Source organism: Vicia villosa, unplaced genomic scaffold (genome assembly GCF_029867415.1).
Source record: "Vicia villosa cultivar HV-30 ecotype Madison, WI unplaced genomic scaffold, Vvil1.0 ctg.000349F_1_1, whole genome shotgun sequence".
Taxonomy (NCBI): Eukaryota; Viridiplantae; Streptophyta; class Magnoliopsida; order Fabales; family Fabaceae; genus Vicia; species Vicia villosa.
Window position 1 is genome coordinate 420,306 of NW_026705156.1, and position 21,814 is coordinate 442,119.

At 34.3% G+C, this 21,814-nt stretch overlaps 1 protein-coding gene across 1 annotated transcript; it reads right to left on the bottom strand.

Annotated features, from left to right (window-relative positions):
* Window positions 1-13,633: 13,633 nt before the first annotated feature.
* LOC131627108 (sufE-like protein 2, chloroplastic) lies at window positions 13,634-14,533 on the bottom strand. The gene has a single exon (XM_058897936.1). The coding sequence runs from the start codon at window positions 14,415-14,417 to the stop codon at window positions 13,830-13,832; it is 588 nt and encodes a 195-aa protein (XP_058753919.1). The 5' UTR covers window positions 14,418-14,533; the 3' UTR covers window positions 13,634-13,829.
* Window positions 14,534-21,814: the final 7,281 nt, after the last annotated feature.

Genomic DNA, 21,814 nt, shown 5'->3' on the forward strand with positions numbered 1-21,814 from the left:
GCTACCCACAGAATAATGCACAATAATAATCATATCGGCAATCACAACATCATTCGCAACAAATGCATCTAAACCCAAACCATAGTTTTCGGTCAATTTGCAAAATAATCACAATATGCCAATATATCAAGTAAACAAAATCGACTTCGATTTATCATCTAACTCAATTAGAAATAATGCTAATTATCAAAACAACATCATTGGCATAGAAATATATTATTCTCAATTTAATTATTCACCCAAAACACAATTACGGGCAAATTCTCAAAATACTGTAATTTACCGATAAACCGAATAATTAATCCAAGTCCAAGTTTATTCCAATTAAATAGACTCGTTGCAATTAATTCAACTATTAAATTTAATCAACCAATTAATATCACACTATATTAATTTTAATTTACTATTTCATTTTCTATTCCAAAACCGATATTTAATTATAAAGGATATTCAAATCAAACACAATTTCGATCGATTCGTAAACTATCACAATTTCAACAAATTAACACAAAACCCACATATATTCCATCATATTCCCATTTGGGAAAATCGGAGAAAAATGACACTTTAGAGCAACACTTTGAGTCTCCTTCTTCTCCTCTTCAAACCCTAACCCCTCTTTCCTTTCTCTCCCCCAGTTTCCTCCTTTATTGATAACACTACTTCTCTTCTACTTCTACTTTCAAAAATAGACTATCTTAATCATTAATACACAAATGGGCCTAACAAAATATACCCATTAATACTTAGAGATGTCATTAGTTAAGCCCAATATAATTTCTACACTTAATGTAAAAATAATACTTCCACTTAAACTCCATTAAAATAAAATCCGATTACTTTAATATACTGACTTATTACTCAATGCCTCATATTTCCGGTCTAATCTCAATTACTTGGAAAATTCCCAAAACGTTAGATATTAGCCATTTCTAATACTAAAAATATTAAAATCTCCAATTAAATGTAGATCCGCTGTCCCGAACTAATACCGAATAAATCGTCCCAAAACGCGTAAATTTCAATAAACATCACAAATGTCTAAATTAAGCAAATAATTATTTTTTCGGGCGTTACAACCAGCGCCGACGAGAGAATGTTGATGATTTAAGGTTTTTTCATGCTTTTTGTCGTTCTGGCGTCGTCTTCGAGGCATTGAATGAGCCTGTTGTCGGCGAGGCCTATGAGTTTTCTGGTGAACTCATGGGTTTCTAGATGCAGAGCGAGCGTTTTTATGGGTTTGTTTGAATTTTCTAATGAATCGTATAAATTTTCCGATGAATCTTCATGCGAAGTCCAAAACCCAGTTGTCAGGGAAACCTCTCCGCGAGGGTTTAAGGGACGCTTGTGGAGGAGGCACCTGAGGACATCGTTTCGCGCCTTTCCCCACCTTTTCACTTGATAAGCGGTGGAAGAGTGGATTTGATTTGACCATCGAATTCACTTTTGTCCTCTGCTTTTCAGGTTAAAATGGCTAACAACGCTGAAGACGAAATTATGGCTGAGCGAGACGTAGTTGAAGAAGAAGGGACCTCCGAGGAGGAATGGATAGCTCCTGAGTAAGAATGGCAATGGGTACTCGTGGGCATGGGTACTAGTCCCCCGCTACCCGTCCCATTTAGTAAATTTGATATCAGTACTCGTCTGTGTCGGTATCCGTCAAACGGGTATCCGTGAATTTTGAAATATCCACGAGTATTAAACGGATATCCATGAATATTATTATTTAAATATTTTTTAAAATATATATAATTTATTTTTTGTATCCCTAGTGGTTATGTGTTTATACTCAATGAAGGTGCATTTGTATGGTGATCAATCAAGCAACTCATTATAGCTAGATAAACTATGGAATCATAGTTCATAGCTCTAGAATTGGTTGGTAGTGAAGTTGAGTGGTTAAAAAACCTCTTAGCAAATATTCATATAGGAATAAAACCAAATCTATCAGTGTCGATGTGTTGTGATTGTCAATCAGCAATAGTTATAACAAAGAACAAGTCATTCAATGGTAAAAATAGACACATTCAATTCAGACATAATGTAGTAAAGCGGTTGTTAAAAGATGGAACAATATTGATCGATTATATGAAGTCATAAGTCAACTTAGTTGACCCTATAACAAAGCCCCTAGGAAGGAAAGTAATTTGTGACACGTCGGGGGGAATGAGACTTAGGCTCTGTTTGGTAAGACATATTTTCGAGCTTATAGCTTATGTCTTATGTCTTATAAGCTCATATGATAATTTAGACCCGTTTGGTAACAGTCTTTTCATCACGAGTTTATAGCTTATTTTACTAGCTTATAGCTTATTTTCCAGACGCTATTTTAAATAGCGTTTTAGCTTATGTCTTATAGCTTATTACTTTTTCTTCCTTTTTTATCCTAATTATTTCAATTAAAATCCATTTTCAACCCTTATAATTTATTTTAATTTAAAATAAAATAATTATATATTAAATATCTTTTATGTCATTTTACATTTATAAGTTAATTAAACCGCTAATTTTACCAAACACTTCAATGAGCTTATAAGCTATCAATCTCAACCATCCGCTATAAGCTATAAGTCATCAGTCATCAGCCATCTTTCATAAGCTATAAGCTATCAGCTAGCTTATCCGTCAACCGCTATTTTTACCAAACAGACCCTTAAGCCAATTGAAACTAACAAGTGATAAAAATCCAACATTTATGATTGAAAATTTCATGAAAAAGGTTCATATGGATAATAACAAGTTATTTGTTAGTTTTGCTAGCACCAAGAATTAATTAATTTTTTTTTGTCTCTTCTGATGTGAATGAAAAAAATGCTAGTATTCTAAGAAATTTATGAAATTCTTAATTTTAGTTAAACTTTTAGTCTACTGTATCCTAAGAAATTAAATATTTATTTTTAATGTTTAGATTTTAGACCAATATAATTTTGATCAGTAACAAAAATTTATTATGGTCAGGGTTAAAAAGTTAAAATATTGTGAAACATCCTATTTTATTGAAATATTTTAAATGCTAGTTTAATTTTTTAAGGTAATATTTTACTTTTAAAACTTAAAAGAGAATAAATAAAAGGTCTTAATCTTAATATAGAGATTTTGGATGGAAAAGTTTAAAAAGATAGGAGAAAAAATGGGCAGAGATGATTTTTTAAAATTAACTAATGTAACACTCCGATTCTCCGACATCAATAATTATCAATTTAAACGGATTAAATGGTAATTAGAAAGAACATTCGTCTTGTGCCAATTTATGATGACATGTCCATATACTTATACCAAAAATTTTATAAAGAGATAGTGGAATAGTTAGAAACAAAGGGGATTTAGTTGGCTTAGGACTACATGGCATACTTGTAATTTTGCATGGTTAAAGGACAAATTGGACATTAAACAAAATTGCATGTACTCATAAGACATTGTTTGGTAAAATGGTAATACAAAAATCAGTTTTTGAGGAAGAAAACTTATGTTCTCCATCACCATTTCCATTTTCGTATTCCATGGACAACCTTCAGTAAATTAGTCATAACTTTTCACTCACAACTCCGATTAAGGTAATTCTTGAAGTTCTGGATTCTACACGAAATTCTCTTCATTTTGATATATTATTTTGTGATCATAGAGGTTATAATATCTCTTTGAAAATGATTTTTTTTGCAAGTTATGTATCTTCAATGGTAAGAAAGGAGTCTAGTAAATTCTGAAGAATTAGCGTATCATGCTAAAAAATCTTTAAAGACAATGCAGTCAGTGCATTTAACACTATTTCATTGATTTTTATTTTGTAGTTCTTTGTAGCAATTTCAACACCAATTTCATCTTTAAAATTTAAAATACCCATAAAAATGATGAATTATAATGCTAAAGTATCAGAAATAAACAAATTAATAATTAAGAAGTTGTTTGTTTAGCTGTGTGATTTATGAGTGAAGTTGAGTCCAGTATTTATAGGATTGAACGGGAGATGTATTACTAAAACATCACTCATATACAAAGCACTCGCAAGTCAAAAGAACAATCATAACAAATGGAAAGGAATGAATTATTTCACGAGTTATTCGGTTGCTCTGTTGGTAACAATGCTCATATTTCCTTAAGGTTACTCCTCTGACCAATAATTTTAATTTTATTAAAAAGTTTATCTATAGTAATTTAAACAATTTATTATTTTTAAAAAATAAATAATTTCAAATTTCAAATTTAATTTAAGTTTTTTAATAAAATAATAAATTATACTATTATTAAAATAAAAAATATTATAAATAACGTGAAATTTTTTTATGCCACTACATCATTAATTTATTTGTCGTATCACAAAAAAATGAGATTAACAATTGTCTCGGAGATTGCATCGTGGATTATAAAAGCTATTATGGAGCAACAACATGTTACGCAGTAAAATCTGATCTGGGAGCAGATGATGAACACTCAGAGATTTAATATGAAAAAACATGTACAGGGCAATGCATGAAAATTCAAATAATACTATTTGGAGAACTCTGTTCTACAGCAATTTGGACTGGCCCAAGACAATTGTTAAGCTGTGGATTACGTGCAATGAGGTGTGATTGATAGCCTTAAATGTTGTTTATGCAATGCTGATGAATCTCAGCAACATCTTCTGTTTGGTTGTAGCGAAACTAAACACATTTGGAGGCGGGTTTTGGAGTGGATTCAGGTAGTTCATGTTCCTTTGCCCTGAAGTCAAGAAGTGGATTGGGTCATCAAACAGACCAAAGGTAGGGGTGCTAGTGGTAAGATGTTGAAATTTGCAAGTGTGCATAAAATAAGGAGGCTTAGGAATAACTTTACTTTTGGCAATGATGTTCCGAACAAGCACATTGATAGAAAAATCATAGATAGGTTGAATGAATAGGAAGTTAAAGATACACCTAGCTAAACTCATGATGTATTACTTTAGGTTTTGAGTTGTTTGTTTGGTTTGATCTTTTGGGTTGGATCCTCATATACATATTGTTTTTTGAATTAATTAAAGTATTTTTTGGTTAAAAAAAATTATTCTAACATAGTGAAAAATTAAAATGTCAAAAAAATTGAAACTAAAGAATCAATAAATAAGATTTTAAAATAGGAAATCAAAACATAAAAAAATTAAAAATAAAAGATAAATAATTTTTTTTAAAATAATCATTTTTTTAAAATAAAATATTTAAATAATTAATATTTCAAATTAATTATTAAAGCAATTATGTTTTAAACACAAAAGAAATCATTACAAAGAGGATGTGCCAATGTTACTGGCACATGCACTCTTAATTTAACCCATGCGCCAATACTTTTTACGTTTGAAGTGTTATCATATTAATGTATGTCAGACATATTTTATGTATTTAATAAGAGATTGAAAATAGATTTTAAGAAACTTAAAGTAATGTTTATTTATAAAAAAATAAAGTAAAATTTTAAATTAAATTAACAAACAAAATTTTAATTAATTTTAAAAAAAATTCATTACTGTGAAAAAATATATAATCCACTTTAAATAGATTCGATTATTTAAATATCTGGTAACAAATTGTTTTTCTTTTTTGGTAAGATAATTCCACCAAATGTTCAATATTAGTATGAGATTTTTAGCAGTATTATTACCGAGAACGAGAAAAGAACAAACTCCTGATCAAATCACTTTGACACTTTCCATATTAACTTTATCATCAATAATGTAGGTAATGATAATGTCAACATTCAAAATTTGACCAGAATTGAATAATGCTATTAGCGTTAGTTATCAATATGGTAAATTATACAAACAAACAAAATTTATTGTATGCATTTCTTTCACTATTTATATTGGACTAAATTTTAGATTTTTTTTAATTGATATATATATATATATATATATATATATATATATATATATATATATATATATATATATATATATATATATATATTAATATTATTGATAATATAAAAGATATTTTATATTGTAGTGATATATTTGTGAAGGGCCTCAAAATAGGGCGACATATGTCCTTTGTCGGGCACCCGCCCAATGAGGCATGACCCTGGGCGTATCCATTACGTGTCATGAAGGATCCCTTAAGAGAAAATGTGGATAATATCATTTATCCAATCCCTAATCACGCGTGCGAAGTCATATCATGACTCCCTAGAAAATAGGGGGTAGCTTCCTCTAGTCAAGAGAGGGTCGTTACCACTTCCTAAGAGTTTCTTGAACTTTAGGCTCATGGGCCTCTAAAATACCTCACCCATAGAAGGTGAAAAGATGTTTCATAATACACTCAGAATATCACATGAACACAGAGCTTCTCACCTCACGTGAGCTTCCTCTCCCCATAGCCAGAAACACCGCCAAACAGGACCTCTGGCCGCCACAGGCAAGCCCTAAATCATCAGCAAATTACTAAGGCCTTTGGTCATCCCTACTAGCTTAAGGGGTACTACACATCTTGTATTTTTTAACAAATACAGTGGTGTCCACTGTGGAGCCCCGGTAAAACTAACTTGAGTTACACCTTTCGGTACCATCACCAATTCGATATTCACTTAAGCCTTCCTCATTAGCGAAGTTTGATAGGCATAATGATCCTTATGAGCACACTGCCTCCATCAAACACAAATAGTCATCATCAGAGAACATAATTCCTTGAAGTGCAAGTTATTGTTTGGCAATTTCAGAAACGCAACCTTGTGATGGTATATAGGCCTAACACGGGCTTCCATCACTAGCTATTAAGAGCTAATGAAGAAACACATACACTACTTTGCAAAAAATTGACATAGGAAGATATCCACCACCAACCTGTTTAAAATACGATAAGGCCCCTCAGAGTCGTTGAGGGAATATGTCGCCCATTTTAATGAGGCAACATAAGGGTCGTCGATCCAAACCAATATATATTCGTGGGGACGTTCTAGAATGGTCTCAAAGAAGAACACTTCAACGAGTCTCTCGCTTAGAGGCCAACTTCTTCATTAGCGGATGTGATTGCAAGGGCATAATTCTACATAAAGGGCGAGGAGAGCAACTCTTAGAAAAATGCATGAGTCGTGAAAGAACTTGTAACTAGCGCCAAAGGTTCAGAACACTCACGAAAAAGCAATAATACTTCACCCATCAAGCACAAAGTTGCATTCAAGGGACTAGGAAAGGCGGTGAATAACTTCACACCCATGAACACTCACCTTGAATAAATATGGTGGGAGGTTTTCTACTTGCATAATATCCCTGCATCTTCAGCCCAAAAAACAGATGTTATGAGACCTGATCCAAGCATATGGGACACCACTCACAAGATTGTTACCAGTTAAAGAATGAGATCGAGCTTCTGATCCATGAGAAACACTTCGAGAAGTATGTCAAGGGTGGCCACTCCCAAGGGTCGGACGGGTCCAACTCTCGGGGATGGGACGACGCAGGAAGACCCAAATATAGAAAGGGGAAAGAGCCATCTAAAGAAGAAGGAAATAAGGTCGAACGCCATACGCTCAATACAATTGCAGGAGGATTCACTAGGGGAGGGGAAACTAGCTCCGCTCGCAAAAGGTATGTCCATAAGATATTAAATATATAGGATCTCCCTAAGGAGTTGGAGGAAGGAAAGACAAAGGTGCCAGATATAAAAATCTCCTTCTCAAAAACAGACGCTGCACACATCCAACCTCACAATGACAACCTCATGGTCATTATTTCCAGGTGCGATGATTGGGAAATCATAAGAGTTCTCGTGGACCAATGGAGCTCCACAAATATCCTTTATTGGGATGTGTTTGAGAGGCTTCGCCTTGACCCATACGATTTAAAAGCTTTCAAGAGATCATTGGTTGGATTTTCTAAAGAACAAATACAAGTGATAGGCTACATCATGCTGAAGACCACCTTTGGTATAGGATAATAAGCCAGGGAGATCAAGGTCAAGTACCTAGTCATAGAAGCCCCATCTCTTTGTAACATGAATAAAGTGCATCCAACTTTTAATTAGTTATGCGCAACCTTGTAAACTTTATATTTATGCAAGAAATACTTGCTCTCTGAACAGGTTGGAGTCATCCAAGAGAACAGAGAAATCGCTAGGGAAAGCTACATAGAGAGTCTTAAGCTGAAAAGGGTATTAACTCTGGGCTTGAACACCAGGAAAGATTGGTTGGATGCAACCACAACCTTGTCCTTGAGAGATGATGCCTCCTTCTCGAGACCTTTTACAGATTTGATAGCTTCCTCGAGAGACTCCTCTAGGAATTTTCCTTCGTCAACATGAGCTAGGGCCCTGATGGAGACTTCCCTAGCACGGGTCCTTAAATCATTTTGTTCCATTGTCGTCACTATTACTGCCTTTTAACGCTCTTGAATGCTTCTTATATTATTGTCCGCCCAGGATTGCAGCTCTCGAATTGTCCAGAGATGTTTTTCCCACTGAACTCTCTCTGCCAAGAGGCACCTCAATGTTTGGTCCTCTTAGAGGTATGTTAAGTAACAAGAGGACTTTTTAAGAAGTGACTGGTAGTCGCCATGAAAACTATCTCGAGGGAGAGATAATTCCTGGTGAAATATATCACACTGAAGGAAGCGTCTTTCCACAATGAAAATTTAGAAGCTCATGCCATAGGAACCAGGACCCCGACTGCTTTTCCTCCATCACCTAGTGTCTGGTGGCTTCTTGAAGGTCCAGAAGGACCCTCCCCCAACCACTTATTCTTTGGAGGGAAAACTATGGCATCACGAGATTTCCTCCATGTCGCATATCTCTAGCCACAATTATATTCCTTGGGAAAGGCATGAGTAGGGCCGCAAGTAGTTGTATGGCTTACATCCTAACCAATCTCACTCTCCTCTAGCCGAGCGAGATTCCCCTCATATTCTTTGTAAAAAGGTACTATTAATGGGTGAAAAACAATAAAATAGGGAATCAAGTCAGATGGTTTCTTTTGCCATAAATATTACTCACGTACTTCTTTACCCCCATCAACATCTTCTCGGTCCCGGATAATTAGAGTATGAGGGTCCAAAGGCCGAAAGTAGATCAAAATATGGATCACCTTTTATTTAATAGGAGAAAGGGCACTGAAGTTTATCCCTTTAATAATATGGAGATCTGAAGTCTATGATAAAGGAAAACGGAAGGAATCTCTCACCCTTATGGTCACCATAGAGGCATTGTCTCTCCTTCTGACCAATAGTAACATATCTTTTCAATCCTTCTAAGGATCCACATAGGATTCTAATAAACGCTTGCCTCATAGAGTGTGCATAGTAACCTAACCACTATTGGGAAGGACCTTCATGCTAAAGAAGGAAAAGAATACACAAACAATGGGTGGATGCTCAAGTTACAACAAATTATCTGGAAAACCCTAAGAATGTTCCAAATGTTAGGCGTAATCTGGGAAGGGATTCCTTAATAGTTAGTAAAAGTTCGCATCAAAATATGTAAAAGGTGTAGCGCCCGCGGGCTTAGCCCGCCCCGCCCTCACTTTTTTGCAGGGTGGGCCAAGGTTTTAGGCCTGCAACCTTAATAATGCCACCCCACCCCCATTGACCTTGTATTGTTAAAGCTTGGTCCTTTTTATTTGGTTTGTATTGTTAAAGCTCAACCACCCCTTTGTTTTAAAACCTTGGTACTAAGAGAAGAATCATTCCTGGTGAAACTACTCTTAGTCCATTGACCTTGTATTGTTAAAGCTTGGTCCCTTTTTATTAAAAACCCGTTAAGTATTATTAAAACTTAACACCCAAAAAGATTTTGGCCATTTTGGCCCCCTTTAATTTTTCCTTTTTAAGGGGAACTACAAAAGCTCTGACTTTCGTTTTCTTTAAAAGGGGTATGTAGGCCTTAGATGCGATGTCTTATCGAGCTCACTTTCAAAAACTTATTTTCCCATCCCCACACTCTTTTTAAACAAGTTCATATATGTTTTCAAATAGATGTACACAAAAATAATAACATTTTCAAAGAGGTTCCCATGGGATACCATGGATATGAGGGGTGCTTAAAACCTTCCCCTTGTATAACAAACCCCCTTACCCAAATCTCTGATAAGTTTATTAATTTTGATTTTAAGAACTTCTGTGAGTTTTATTCGCTCTTTCTCCCATTCCTTTTGGAAATAATAAAGTGCGGTGGCGACTCTGTTTAAAACAAATGAGCTAAGTCTTTCCTATGGCTTTAGTCTCACCAATTTCACCGTTACAATAGGTCGACACATGACTTACATGTGTCGACACATGTTGTGATTTTTTCAAAAAATTTGCATTGTTTTTCATATTTTTGGGTTTCCCTTTTGCCTCCAACTTGCACCAATATAAATACATCATACAAGCATCTTTTTCAGTTTTAAGAAAGTATAAACACATACTAAGATTGTTCACCATCTTCAACCTCTCATCTATGCATACACACAAACAATATACACATAATCATTCATTGTTTTGGTGCAATCTAGACTTAATTGATAACGTTCAATTTAGGTTGGTTGTAACCTAAGGTTGGGTTGAGAATCATAGGGGTTTCATTGGAAAAACTTTGGGGGGTTTTACTCAAAGATCAAAGTGTGGATTTGGAGGTTTCCGACAAGATTTACACAATTGGATACGATCGAGTGAAGAGCTTTGAAGAATGGGTGGTTCTTGCAAAGGAGTAGCGTGAGACGGTGAATCAATTGGTAATATTGGGTGACACCAACACGCAATTGGAATTCGACTGAGTGAAAGCTTTGAAGAACGGTGGTGTATTGCAAAGGAGTAGCGTGTGACGGTGAATTCATTGGTGTTTGTTGGGTAACTTGATCAAACTCGTATTTAAGGGAAGCGTAGTGCAAGAATCAACATCAAACTTGGGTTTTATAGGGTTAGGTTGCTTCAAACTCTTGTAAAACAATTTTTTACATAGTAAAGATTGGTATCTTAATTCTGAATTGAAATTGGAATTAGGGGTAGACGTAGCCGTCACGAGGACGATCGGTGAACTGCCTAAACAACTCCTCGTGTCCTCTCTCTATCTCTTTATCTCTTGCATTTAAATTTTCATTATCAAATTATTAAGCACATTGATTAAGTGATGGATTAGTAATAAATTTCTGGAAATGGTTTTGATCATTGTTGAGTTGTTGATAGTTTTGTAATCACTTTGATTGTAAGAGGAATTGAATATCAATAAACTTGAAAGAAATTTCTAAAAAATCAATCGCACACAAGTGTTCGATAATTTGACACTTTATCTTTTTGTGTTTTAATCGGTTGGAAATTGATTAGCTTGTGCCTACTTGAACAGTTAATTTGAGAATTCAATTGTTAGCGTTGATTGTCATACCATACACAGTTGCGCGTATCTGAGTTTCAATAACTTGTTCGGTTTAGACGACTTTCGATCTAAACGCAAAACTTTCGCTAGTCAAAGTTTGAACTTTTTTCAAAAACCTTAAAACTTAAATTTTGAATTAGGAGATCTATTCAAACCCTCCTCCACCCCCCCCCCCCCCCCCCCCCCCCCCCCCCCCCCCCCCCCCCCCCCCCCCCCCCCCCCCCCCCCCCCCCGCGCCGCCCTTTCTTTTAGATGATGTATCGTCGTCTAACATGATGATCCTCCTTGAACCCACACATGACCTTACAATTCACCACCAATACAACTATTAGATTAGCGAGTTTAAGTAATATTAAGGTTAAGTGTTGTTTCTCATCTGTATTTGTATCATTTTCAATTTACGTATTTTATGAAAATAATGTGTTTTATAAAAAAAAATACTATTATCAAGTGTTATGGTATATAGACGCATTTTATTAGACATTATATATTGTGTTTCATTCCATTCGCATGTTAGAAATGTCCTTAGTTATTTAGTTATGTTACAATTTTTTTTGTAATTGAAAAAATTATAAAAAATATTTTATATTTGAAATACGGCACACAAATTCAATATTATCTAACTCGTAAATAAGCCCGACAATTTGGTTTGATTTTGTCTTTAAAATTACAGGTTAGATGATGAACCTATAAGCCCATCAATTTGGTTTGATTTTGTCTTTAAAATTACAGGTTAAATGATGACCTTAAAACATTAAGCTGAACGGATTGAATAACATATTCGTCAAAAAATATCGATTCAGTCCAACCCGTTAACACCTTGTTTATATCAAAATATAAATTACTTATACTTAACTCACTTTTAATTAAATTAATTTTAGATAATAAATTACCTCAAAGTAATTGAAATCTTCATCATAATCATTTGCGTTCCAAATAAAAACACGGTCTAAGTTGAAATTGAATAATAAAATCCCTCCTCCCCACAAAGTCTAAAGCAGCATGAGAAATTGAAATCTTCATCTCTATTCTTTAATCTCTACCATCATCAATATGATGAATCTGTCATAGTCATACATGCACAATAATGGTAAAGCATAATTATTTTTTCTTTGTCACTATTAATTAGATATTCACTAATTCTTTACCTTTTACACTTTCAAAAAACACAACAAACCCCACCATGATCATTTAACATAAGAAACAAATTAATTAGAATCTAAATTCAGATCCAAAAATGTACATGGGGATATGCTTTTAGCCCTCTAAAAATAAACTGTCATTAGCATAACATATAAAGGTAAACACCAATTTTGTTTTAGAGGTCAGCTATATTTCTTTATTCTGAATCTCTGATTAATATAACCTTTTCAAAATGTTTTAATAGAGAAACAGAGAATGACAGAAAAAAGAATTAACAAATAATTAACTAGGAAAACACATTAATTAATCTGGATTGTCTGATTTTAATCAATAATTATGATTGTTTAATTTAATTAGTTTCTTTTAAACAAAGCAAAAATATACATGTATTGGCATAATTGGACCATTAAGAATATTCAGAGAGGACTATGAACAATCTCAACGATTTCAATCATGATACCGAGCTCACCATTATAAGACAATCTCTCCTTACTCTGACTATGTGGTTAGTTCGGCATTAGATGATTGAGGCGATTCTTTATGATCGCATGACCGATTCAAGATTGTAGCATTGGAAATTTTGAGAATGGCAGAAAACAACATCACAAAGAAGAAAACAAGGTCATTAATGGCCATAACAACCACACTCGAATAAGAAAACAAAATCGTTATTGATCATATTAGAGATTGAGACGTAAATAAACATAAGTAAATGAATATAACATATAGTCTACTTACAAAATTACCACAATGTAAATGAAAAGAAACTAACCAAAGAAAAATAAAAGACAAACCATGGATTTGACATTTCACTTGTAACTTGTAAGAAAGATAATGATCCCTTTGTTTTCGTCACGATTCCTAGATTCCACATTCCACTTCTATCTATCAAACAAATTTTCCCCGTATCTAGCTAGTCAAATAAAATCACCCATTTGACTAACTCCCAAATGAATGATAATTTCTCCCCTCCTATAGGAGAAATCAAATTCATGAGTAAACAATTACAGGGTTTTAAAAAAATCCCCCCCTCTGAAAACGGCCGTCACAAAACAGTATCAGCACACGTTGATATAGTTATTACCATTTTTCATGTTAAAGAATAAATTGGAATTAATTTACATTGGATCACCACAATCAGTACTCATCATCTGTATCAACTGAAATCGTGAAAATCTTTACGCTCTGTTTTCTTTATTTCAAAAACATACCAGTAAATAATTATATAATTTCGAAGGAGAAAATAACAAGTAGTATTTGAAAGACATTATAACTTCTATCAGAGTTTTGCTAATAATATGTCCTATCATTAACTAGCCTACATCACAAGTTTATCATACAAATGCATCAAACTATGAATACATTTTTTTCCAAGAACAGAGAAAGAAATGAACCCCCTCCAATTTAAATCAAATCTTGAGTAGCTTTCTGCATGGCAAAGAAAACGTTATGCCACGTGTTAATCCTCGAACGCGACTTAACATTATTCAACCCTAAATTCATTCTCATCAAATCATCATTCTCCACCGTAAGCACTTCCTCCGGCTCCGCCCCGTCCAGCATCCAAACCAAGCACCAACAGAACCCCTTCGAAATCTCCGAATCGCTATCCGCCTTAAATCTCATCTTCCTCCTTGAATCCATACGCGCCACCACCCAAATCTCCGTCGAGCAACCGGATACACGATTCTCCGGAACCCGGTCGGACCGGTCTAACGGAGGCAAGAGAGACGCGTAGTGCAATAGGCGTTTGACTCGGTCGATTGGTTCCGAGAGAGACGAGAATTCGGAGGCGAGGCCGTTGAGCTTGTCCGTGACGCCGTGAGATGGCGACGGTGTTGAGGAGGAGGCTGTTAATGTGTTGTTGAAAGAAGGTTTAACGGAGAGTTTGAGTTTAACGGCGGCGTTAGGTTTGGAGGAGAAATGCGAAGAAGGCGGCGGTAAGGTTAATAAGGGGGAAATTGCCGTTGCTTTTGGAATTGGATATACCATTTTATTTTCAAGAAATAAAATAAAATTAATTATATATTTTTTGGGGAGAGAAAGAAGGAGAATGGAAATGGAAGAGAAAAGAGGAGAGGAGAGAAATGGGGCGGTGAGGTAGGAGTATGTAGTACTAATAATATATAGTGCATCATCTATGTATCTATATATCTTTATAGATGGTATTATTATTTTAAGTTATTAGATTTTTTTATGAGTTGGATTCTAGTACTCAAATCATCTAATTTTTGCACTTCCCTCCACTATGTGATTCAAAAATATTAACTAAATCTAATCACATTAATTTTGGTTTAACTTTTAATAACTTTTTTAGTAAAATTTTAATTAATGGCTAAATTAATTTTAATTCAATTTTGACTTTATTTAGAATCAATTTAGAATATTTTTCTAATTATATTTTTTACATTAAATTATTTTCACACTATTAACCAATGACGATCTTAAATTATATTGAAAATTTTAAATTATTTATCCGACAAAATATAGTGATGTCTATTGGATGACAACATTATCACCATTAAATCTTTTGAATAATTTTAAATTGATTTATTTTAAAATTATATTTGAAATCTATGTGTAATTCTCTCTTATACATTACACGAGGAAGTCTTTTATGGACACAATTTCGACATAAAATTTTGGCGCACACTCACATAAAAGAAGAAGATAAAATCAAAACAGTTAAATAATAGTTCCTTAAGTCTGAAATATAGGTAAAAAAAGGTCTTAGATATAAGGAAAAGTCACTTATAATTATTACATTTATTACGAAGATTCTAAAGTCTCACATTGATTGGAGATAGAGCATTAAGAGAGTTTATATAGAGTGACGCCCTTCATCTTACAAGTCAATTTTTTAAGGAAGAATTAGGCTCAGTCACATTTCTTAATATGGTATCAGAGTCTATTGATCAGATGGACCGTCCGTCGTTAATGCTCACGCACCAAGCCCAAAAGAGTGTTGGGCGTGAGGTGGTGTGTTATGAAGATACTAAAGTCTCCCATTAGTTGGAGATAGAGCTTGAAAATAGTTTATATGGAGTGACACTCCTCACCTTACCATCTGATTTTGTAAGGGTGGTTAGGTTAAACTCTAATATGATATCAGAGTCTATCGATCGGACCATGGACCGCCCATCAATAATATTCACACACCAAGCTCAAAAGAATATTGCGCGCGAGGGGATGTTTTACGAAGATCCTAAAGTCCTTCATTGGTTGGAGATAAGGCTCAAAAATAGTTTATATAGAATGACACCCCTCACCTTACAAGTCGGTATTGTAAGGATGAGTTAGGTCAAATTCTAATATGGTATCAGAGCATATCGATCGAATCATGGACCGTCTACCGTTAAAGCACAAAAGAATGTTAAGCGTGAGGGGTGAGTTAAGAAGATACTAAAGCCACACACTGGTTGCAGATAGAACAATGAGAGAGCTTATATAGAGTAACACCCTTTACCTTACAAGTCAGTTTTGTAGGATTGAGTTAGACTAAACCACATGTTTTAACAACATTCAATGTCATTATTTTAATTTTTTTTTCTTCAAATTTCTAAGATAATAAGTATGGGTAAAATGAGAAAGAATGTAAAGTTAAATGTATCTAGACATTTTTGTTAAAAAGTAATTTTTTTTAAAAAGTTGCTATATATATATGTGTGTGCCTGAATGCTTACACCTATTATTGTTTACAGCCCCAACTTTGTTATTTTATTACTTATTATCCTATGCAAATACAAAATTGAAACATTAACCATCAACTACAGAATGATGAAAATTTTCAAAGTGAGACAAACATTAAATTTGTTCATGTTTACGTCTATGAGATAACTATATTACAATATCTCAATTTATATATTTTCATACAAAACTCTCCTTTTTCAAATATAAGCAATAAAAAATTCTATGGTCTTAAATATAAATAAAATATATATATTTATTACATTTAATGTTATTATATTTCTATAAACTTTTATATTTTAAATGTTTGAAATAATTTTTAAAGTAAAAAATAGAGGTAAAATTAAAAAAGAGTGTAAGAATTAAGTATAGAGACATCATTCTTAAAGGTAAATTTTTTTATAAGTTATAGAAATAAATGTTATTAATGAAGCATTTAATATTGGCACACTAATTAAAACATGTGTTAACTAAGCATTTCATAGTATTTGAAATTAATATTTCATCCTGAACTTCTGATCACCTTTGACTGATATGCTCAATGTTAACTAAGCAAGCTTTGACGGTTGAGCAATCACATTTGATTGAGCTTCCATTCTCGAGTTCTCCTCCACAACTTCCTTATGACAATCTATTTCCACAGAGGTTAAATGATTTGGTTTTTTTTTAATAGATGATGTCAATAGTCACGCAGTCCGTTCGGTTGGCTCGAATCAAATTTGAGCTTATAATTGATATTAGGCTAAATTACAGTTTTGGTCCCTCTGTTTTGGGTTTTCCACGATTTTGGTCCCCCTATTTTCTTTTTAAACAGTTTTGGTCCCCCATCCCAATTTTGATGCAACTGTTCATGCACTGTTCATGTACGGACATGTACTGTTCATGCACTGTTCATGGACAAAATTGGAATGGGGGACCAAAACTGTTTAAAAAGAAAATAGGGGGACCAAAATCGTGAAAAACCTAAAACAGGGGGACCAAAACTGTAATTTAGCCTTGATATTAATAATTTATGGACACAAATTTTAAAATTTTCAAAAACAAATAACTGAATTTGAAATTAACATGTCATACTAAATAATTGGCTTTTACCAATTACTGTATCTATGAAATATGTCCGTATGTATATTTACAGAATAATCCATAAAATAGAAAATCAGAAAATTAACATTGCAATAAAAATAACATTCATAGATTAAAATCGGCATTACATTGATGATTTCAATAGAAAATTAAATATTACATTTCAATAGTCCGGTGGACGCTTGCACATCTCTAAGATTTGCTCGACCGTTCTTTGTACCGTTGCTACGAACTCGAGCGGAATTTTCTCTTTGAAATCAAAATACGTTCGCCACATCGCCAAAATATCCTCTCGGTTCTTGAGCTCAAAGTTGTCGTAAACGACGTTCCCTTGGCTGTCAACTGAAGGTGAACGATACTCGAGCTCCACAACCTTTCATTTGTCTCTGTAAGGTAGGTGATAGTGAATTTCGTCAATGATATCGTCGAGCGAGGTGTAATCGTTGAGTTTGAACGTCCACTCGAGTGTTCTGTCGTCGGAGTATGAGACACTTGCGACATACCAACAGATGTTGATATCATATTGAGACACTTTTGTGTTTGTGTGGAATACAATATAAGAAACCCCAAATTTAGAGAAAATCTAGGTGAATATGGACAACTCATGTTCTGTCACAGAACTTTCCGTAGCTATATCCATGGAAAGAACATAGATATTTTGTTTCCGTAGGTATATCTACAGAAAATATTCAGAGTTAACAAATAAAGAACCTTCCGTAGACACATCTATGGAACTTTCCTTGTTACTTTTTTCAACAGAAGAGAATAATAAATAGCATTAGCATGACAAAAATTGATTATATTGCAATGTTAAATAGTGACTATATTACACTTCCAAAATTCAAAACAAATCAAAAGAACTGTCGCCGGCTAAATATTCAGGTGGTTCCATCTTTGACTTTTTTGCATTTGATTCATTTTCGATGTTGTTCAATCTTTCGAATTTGTGCATCTTCTCAATAAAAAGATTCGACCACGTCTGAGCATTTGCGGTAGAATGAGTCGCCTATTCAGGTGACGTAGGTGGTATGGGGCATCCCGGTTTCAAGTAAACTTGTACTAAATGACTCGATTTTGCAAGCCATCCAATACACATGATGCAATCATTTGGATTTATAGGTGGTACGGAGCGGGAAAAGGTTTCTGAAAACTCGTATCACGTTAAGTCAATGCACACCCTATCATATGCACATGCAATAAAATGCCCCATTTTCGGGAATCTCATCCATTTTGACACAGTGTGTGACTGTTCAACCAAGGAACAAGAGAGTCGTAAGTCGCTTCAAATTTATCTATCTCTCCATATAACTGTGTGTACGAGTCTTTATGTGTCTTCAACTCTTGGATAAGTTGATGACGGACGAGCGTATGGTTATCCTCCCCCTTACCAAGCAAAGTCGAGATGGCCCGGTAACCGCAATTACCGTCCCCTCAACATTGACGATCTGCTCGATGTATTTTCCCATAAAAACCGACATCTCGTCGATGAATGGAATTTTCGGTAGAATAGGTGTCGGAGGAGATTTGTTTATGTGAGCTCCTTTGATGGAAATTTTTTGATATTTTTAAGATTTAGGAGTCGATGAGTCGGGAAAAATTTTATCGACGTGCTCAAAATAGGAAAGAGAACGAGTAGTCGAGTTGTCAATCGGTGTAGGCTTCAATTTCTTTGGAGCACCCTTTATCTTTACCGGTTGAGAAGGCGGTTTCATGTCGGTAGTTTCGAGATATCCAATCTTCCGCAATTGTTCTTTGATGTGGAGTTTCATGTTGTCATCGGCCTTCGAAAACCTCTCTTGTATCGCTTCTAATTCGGTAGAAATAGAGAGATTCAATTTTTCTCCTTCCATGCAACCATCATCATCAAAACTAAGTCTTTTCCAATGAGGGATAACTTTGTCCATTCTTATTGGCTCACCTAGTTTTATCTTTTTAACAATAACACAAACACACGAGAGACCATATATTTTAGAAATAGTGCAACCACATTTTTACGCTATCGGAACCTATAGTTTCACCTCGTTTGGCCTCGTGAAAAATATAGTTCAACCTGGGGCAAGACATATTTTCGATCAATTGAGAATAAAGAATGTTGTCCTTAAATCAATGTTCTAACACCGTAATACTCAGACCAAATGTGGTTTGTATCTCATTATGTTGTTTTTTAATCATGAGATTTACGGAGTTCTGACCTCGACACAAGTCACCCTGCTATTAACCAACCAGTTTTTAAAACTAGAATGTGTTGACTCAACTTTGTTGGTGGTTGTATTCCCAAGATGTCGAACATTATCAGTCCACGCACAGACAAACTTCTCATTCACCTTAACAAGAATGGTGCTTTCAACATATTTCAATAAATCAGGATACTTTTCACACACACTTTTCGAAATTGAATGAAGACATCGGCATAAAATTCTTTTGTCGAAGAATTTACATTATGATTCCATGCATCAATTATTTGATCAACAATCACACTGGGCTTCACCAATTTTCCACCTTTGGACTCTATTTGTTTCATCCCTACCGCGGATTTAACCTTACTTCTAACATTACATGTTATTTGATATCGACAAAGTAATGCATTAGAAGAAGGAAATACCTTTGTCACCGCATTCATCAACGCGGTATCGCGGTCCGTAACACTTGCCTTAGGCATCTCGACTTGTTCCTTCAAAAGTGAGCGACACACCTCTAATGCTCATGTAAAATTATCCTCTTTATCACACTCCAAAAAAGAAAAACCAACTGCGTATTTCTTCTCAGTAAATGTAACACCAATCATCTCAAATAATGGAAGTCTATACTTGTTGGTCTAGTAGGTAAAATCGAAAATGAGCATGCCGAGAACATGTTGAAGAAATTTATCGAATCCGGATGAGTCTAAAAAATATCTCGGACTGTAACTCCATCGTCACAAGTTTTTTACCGGGACACGTAACTATTATCATCCAACAATTTCAACAATTGTTGCATCTTGCTTCTATCTCTCCTAATCGCCTTGTTATTGCGGTACCGGATGTTATACACTTACCTTATATTTGATACATTCTCGAGTTCTTTCTGTTTCAATGTAGCAAGTATATTTTTTGGTTGGACAAGATTCAAGGACATGTCACTAATACATATCTTCTCTTCCGATTTGAGCTGACATACGCTGGGATGACCTTGTAACTTTGAGCACAATTCATGGTTATGCAAACCACAAATAACACTAAATTTTCACTTCTTGCTATCCAATGTATAACCACGAATTTTAAATGGACACTCGCATTTTCTATTACCCGTGTCGTCTCTTTTAAACTTCCTTAGAGGAGTATGGTATTACCCGCTTCTTTCGCATATTATTGTTATGAAAGTGTTTCTTCTTTCCGAACCATTATCTGATCTTCCTATTACCACGCCAAAATTAAGGCTAGTTGCATTCCTACAAATCCATGTGAACATACTATCACGATCATCAAACTCTTGCTTGTTATTAAAGTCACCGCCGACATCTACCGCCTTTACGACAACCCCTTCAACATTAGGAGAAACATTGTTGGTAGAAACTAATTCTTTTGAGAAATTATCGGGGTGCATCATACCTATTTGTAAACAATAACAAAAATAACACAAAATCACAAAACTGCTGGAAAAAATAGTAGAGATATGTTTCGGAGACGTACCTACGGAACGTGTTAATCTTCAACGCGTTCTGGAGCTGAACCTACGGAAGCAACGTTGCATTTTTTTACAAATATTTGATGCTTAATGTGAGCAATGTAATGGACAAAGTTGAATCTTTACCTGAAATTCAGTCTTCTCTTGCTCTATTTGATTTGTTGCACCAAAAAGTTAGAATTTTGGAGTGAAAAGTGATATTGATGATGTAAGATTTTTAGGTTTTGGTGAAGGTGAGTGTTAAAGAAGAAAAACAACAATGGGGGAGTGATCATGGTGGTTTAAAGTATATCAGATAATTCTGGAGCTACATCTACAGAATATTCTGGCGCTAAGACGTTTCGTACATGTAATTACGAAAAAACACCTGAATTGAATTAATTTGAAGTTTTTCCCCACGTTTATTAGTTTAAAATGCTTCTGTAGATGTAGTTCCGAAAACCAAATTTTGACAAAAAATGATTCTTGATGTATATCTCTGAAATCAGGGATAATAAATGAAATTTCGCTAAGCTTCTAAGAGTACTCAACCAAAAAAAAAACGCTCTGATCACCCACTCTATAAGTGTCTCCTTCATTCAAGACCTTTTTGGTTTTGAAACTTGAGTTCCATATAGGTGATCCATTCTTTATTGTGACAGTGAAAATGTTTTAATTGCTGAAATAGTTAAAATGCAACCAAGATAATTATGTAAATTATCGGTGCTCCTAATGGTTGTCATGTTAGTCAATTTGGTGATTTTTATCTGTGACTCTGATAATATAGCTCTAGACTTGGTATAATTGATTATGAGACCTGATGCAAAGCTGAAACTTTGGAAAATGCAAGTTATAAGCCTACAAAGAATAGGGGAGCATAGGTTTCTTCATTTTAAAAACATCATCTGCAAAGAACATTGTTCTACGGAGTATCCTTTCATGAGATTCGTTCCTTTGGGAGCTAATTTCAGTTTGAG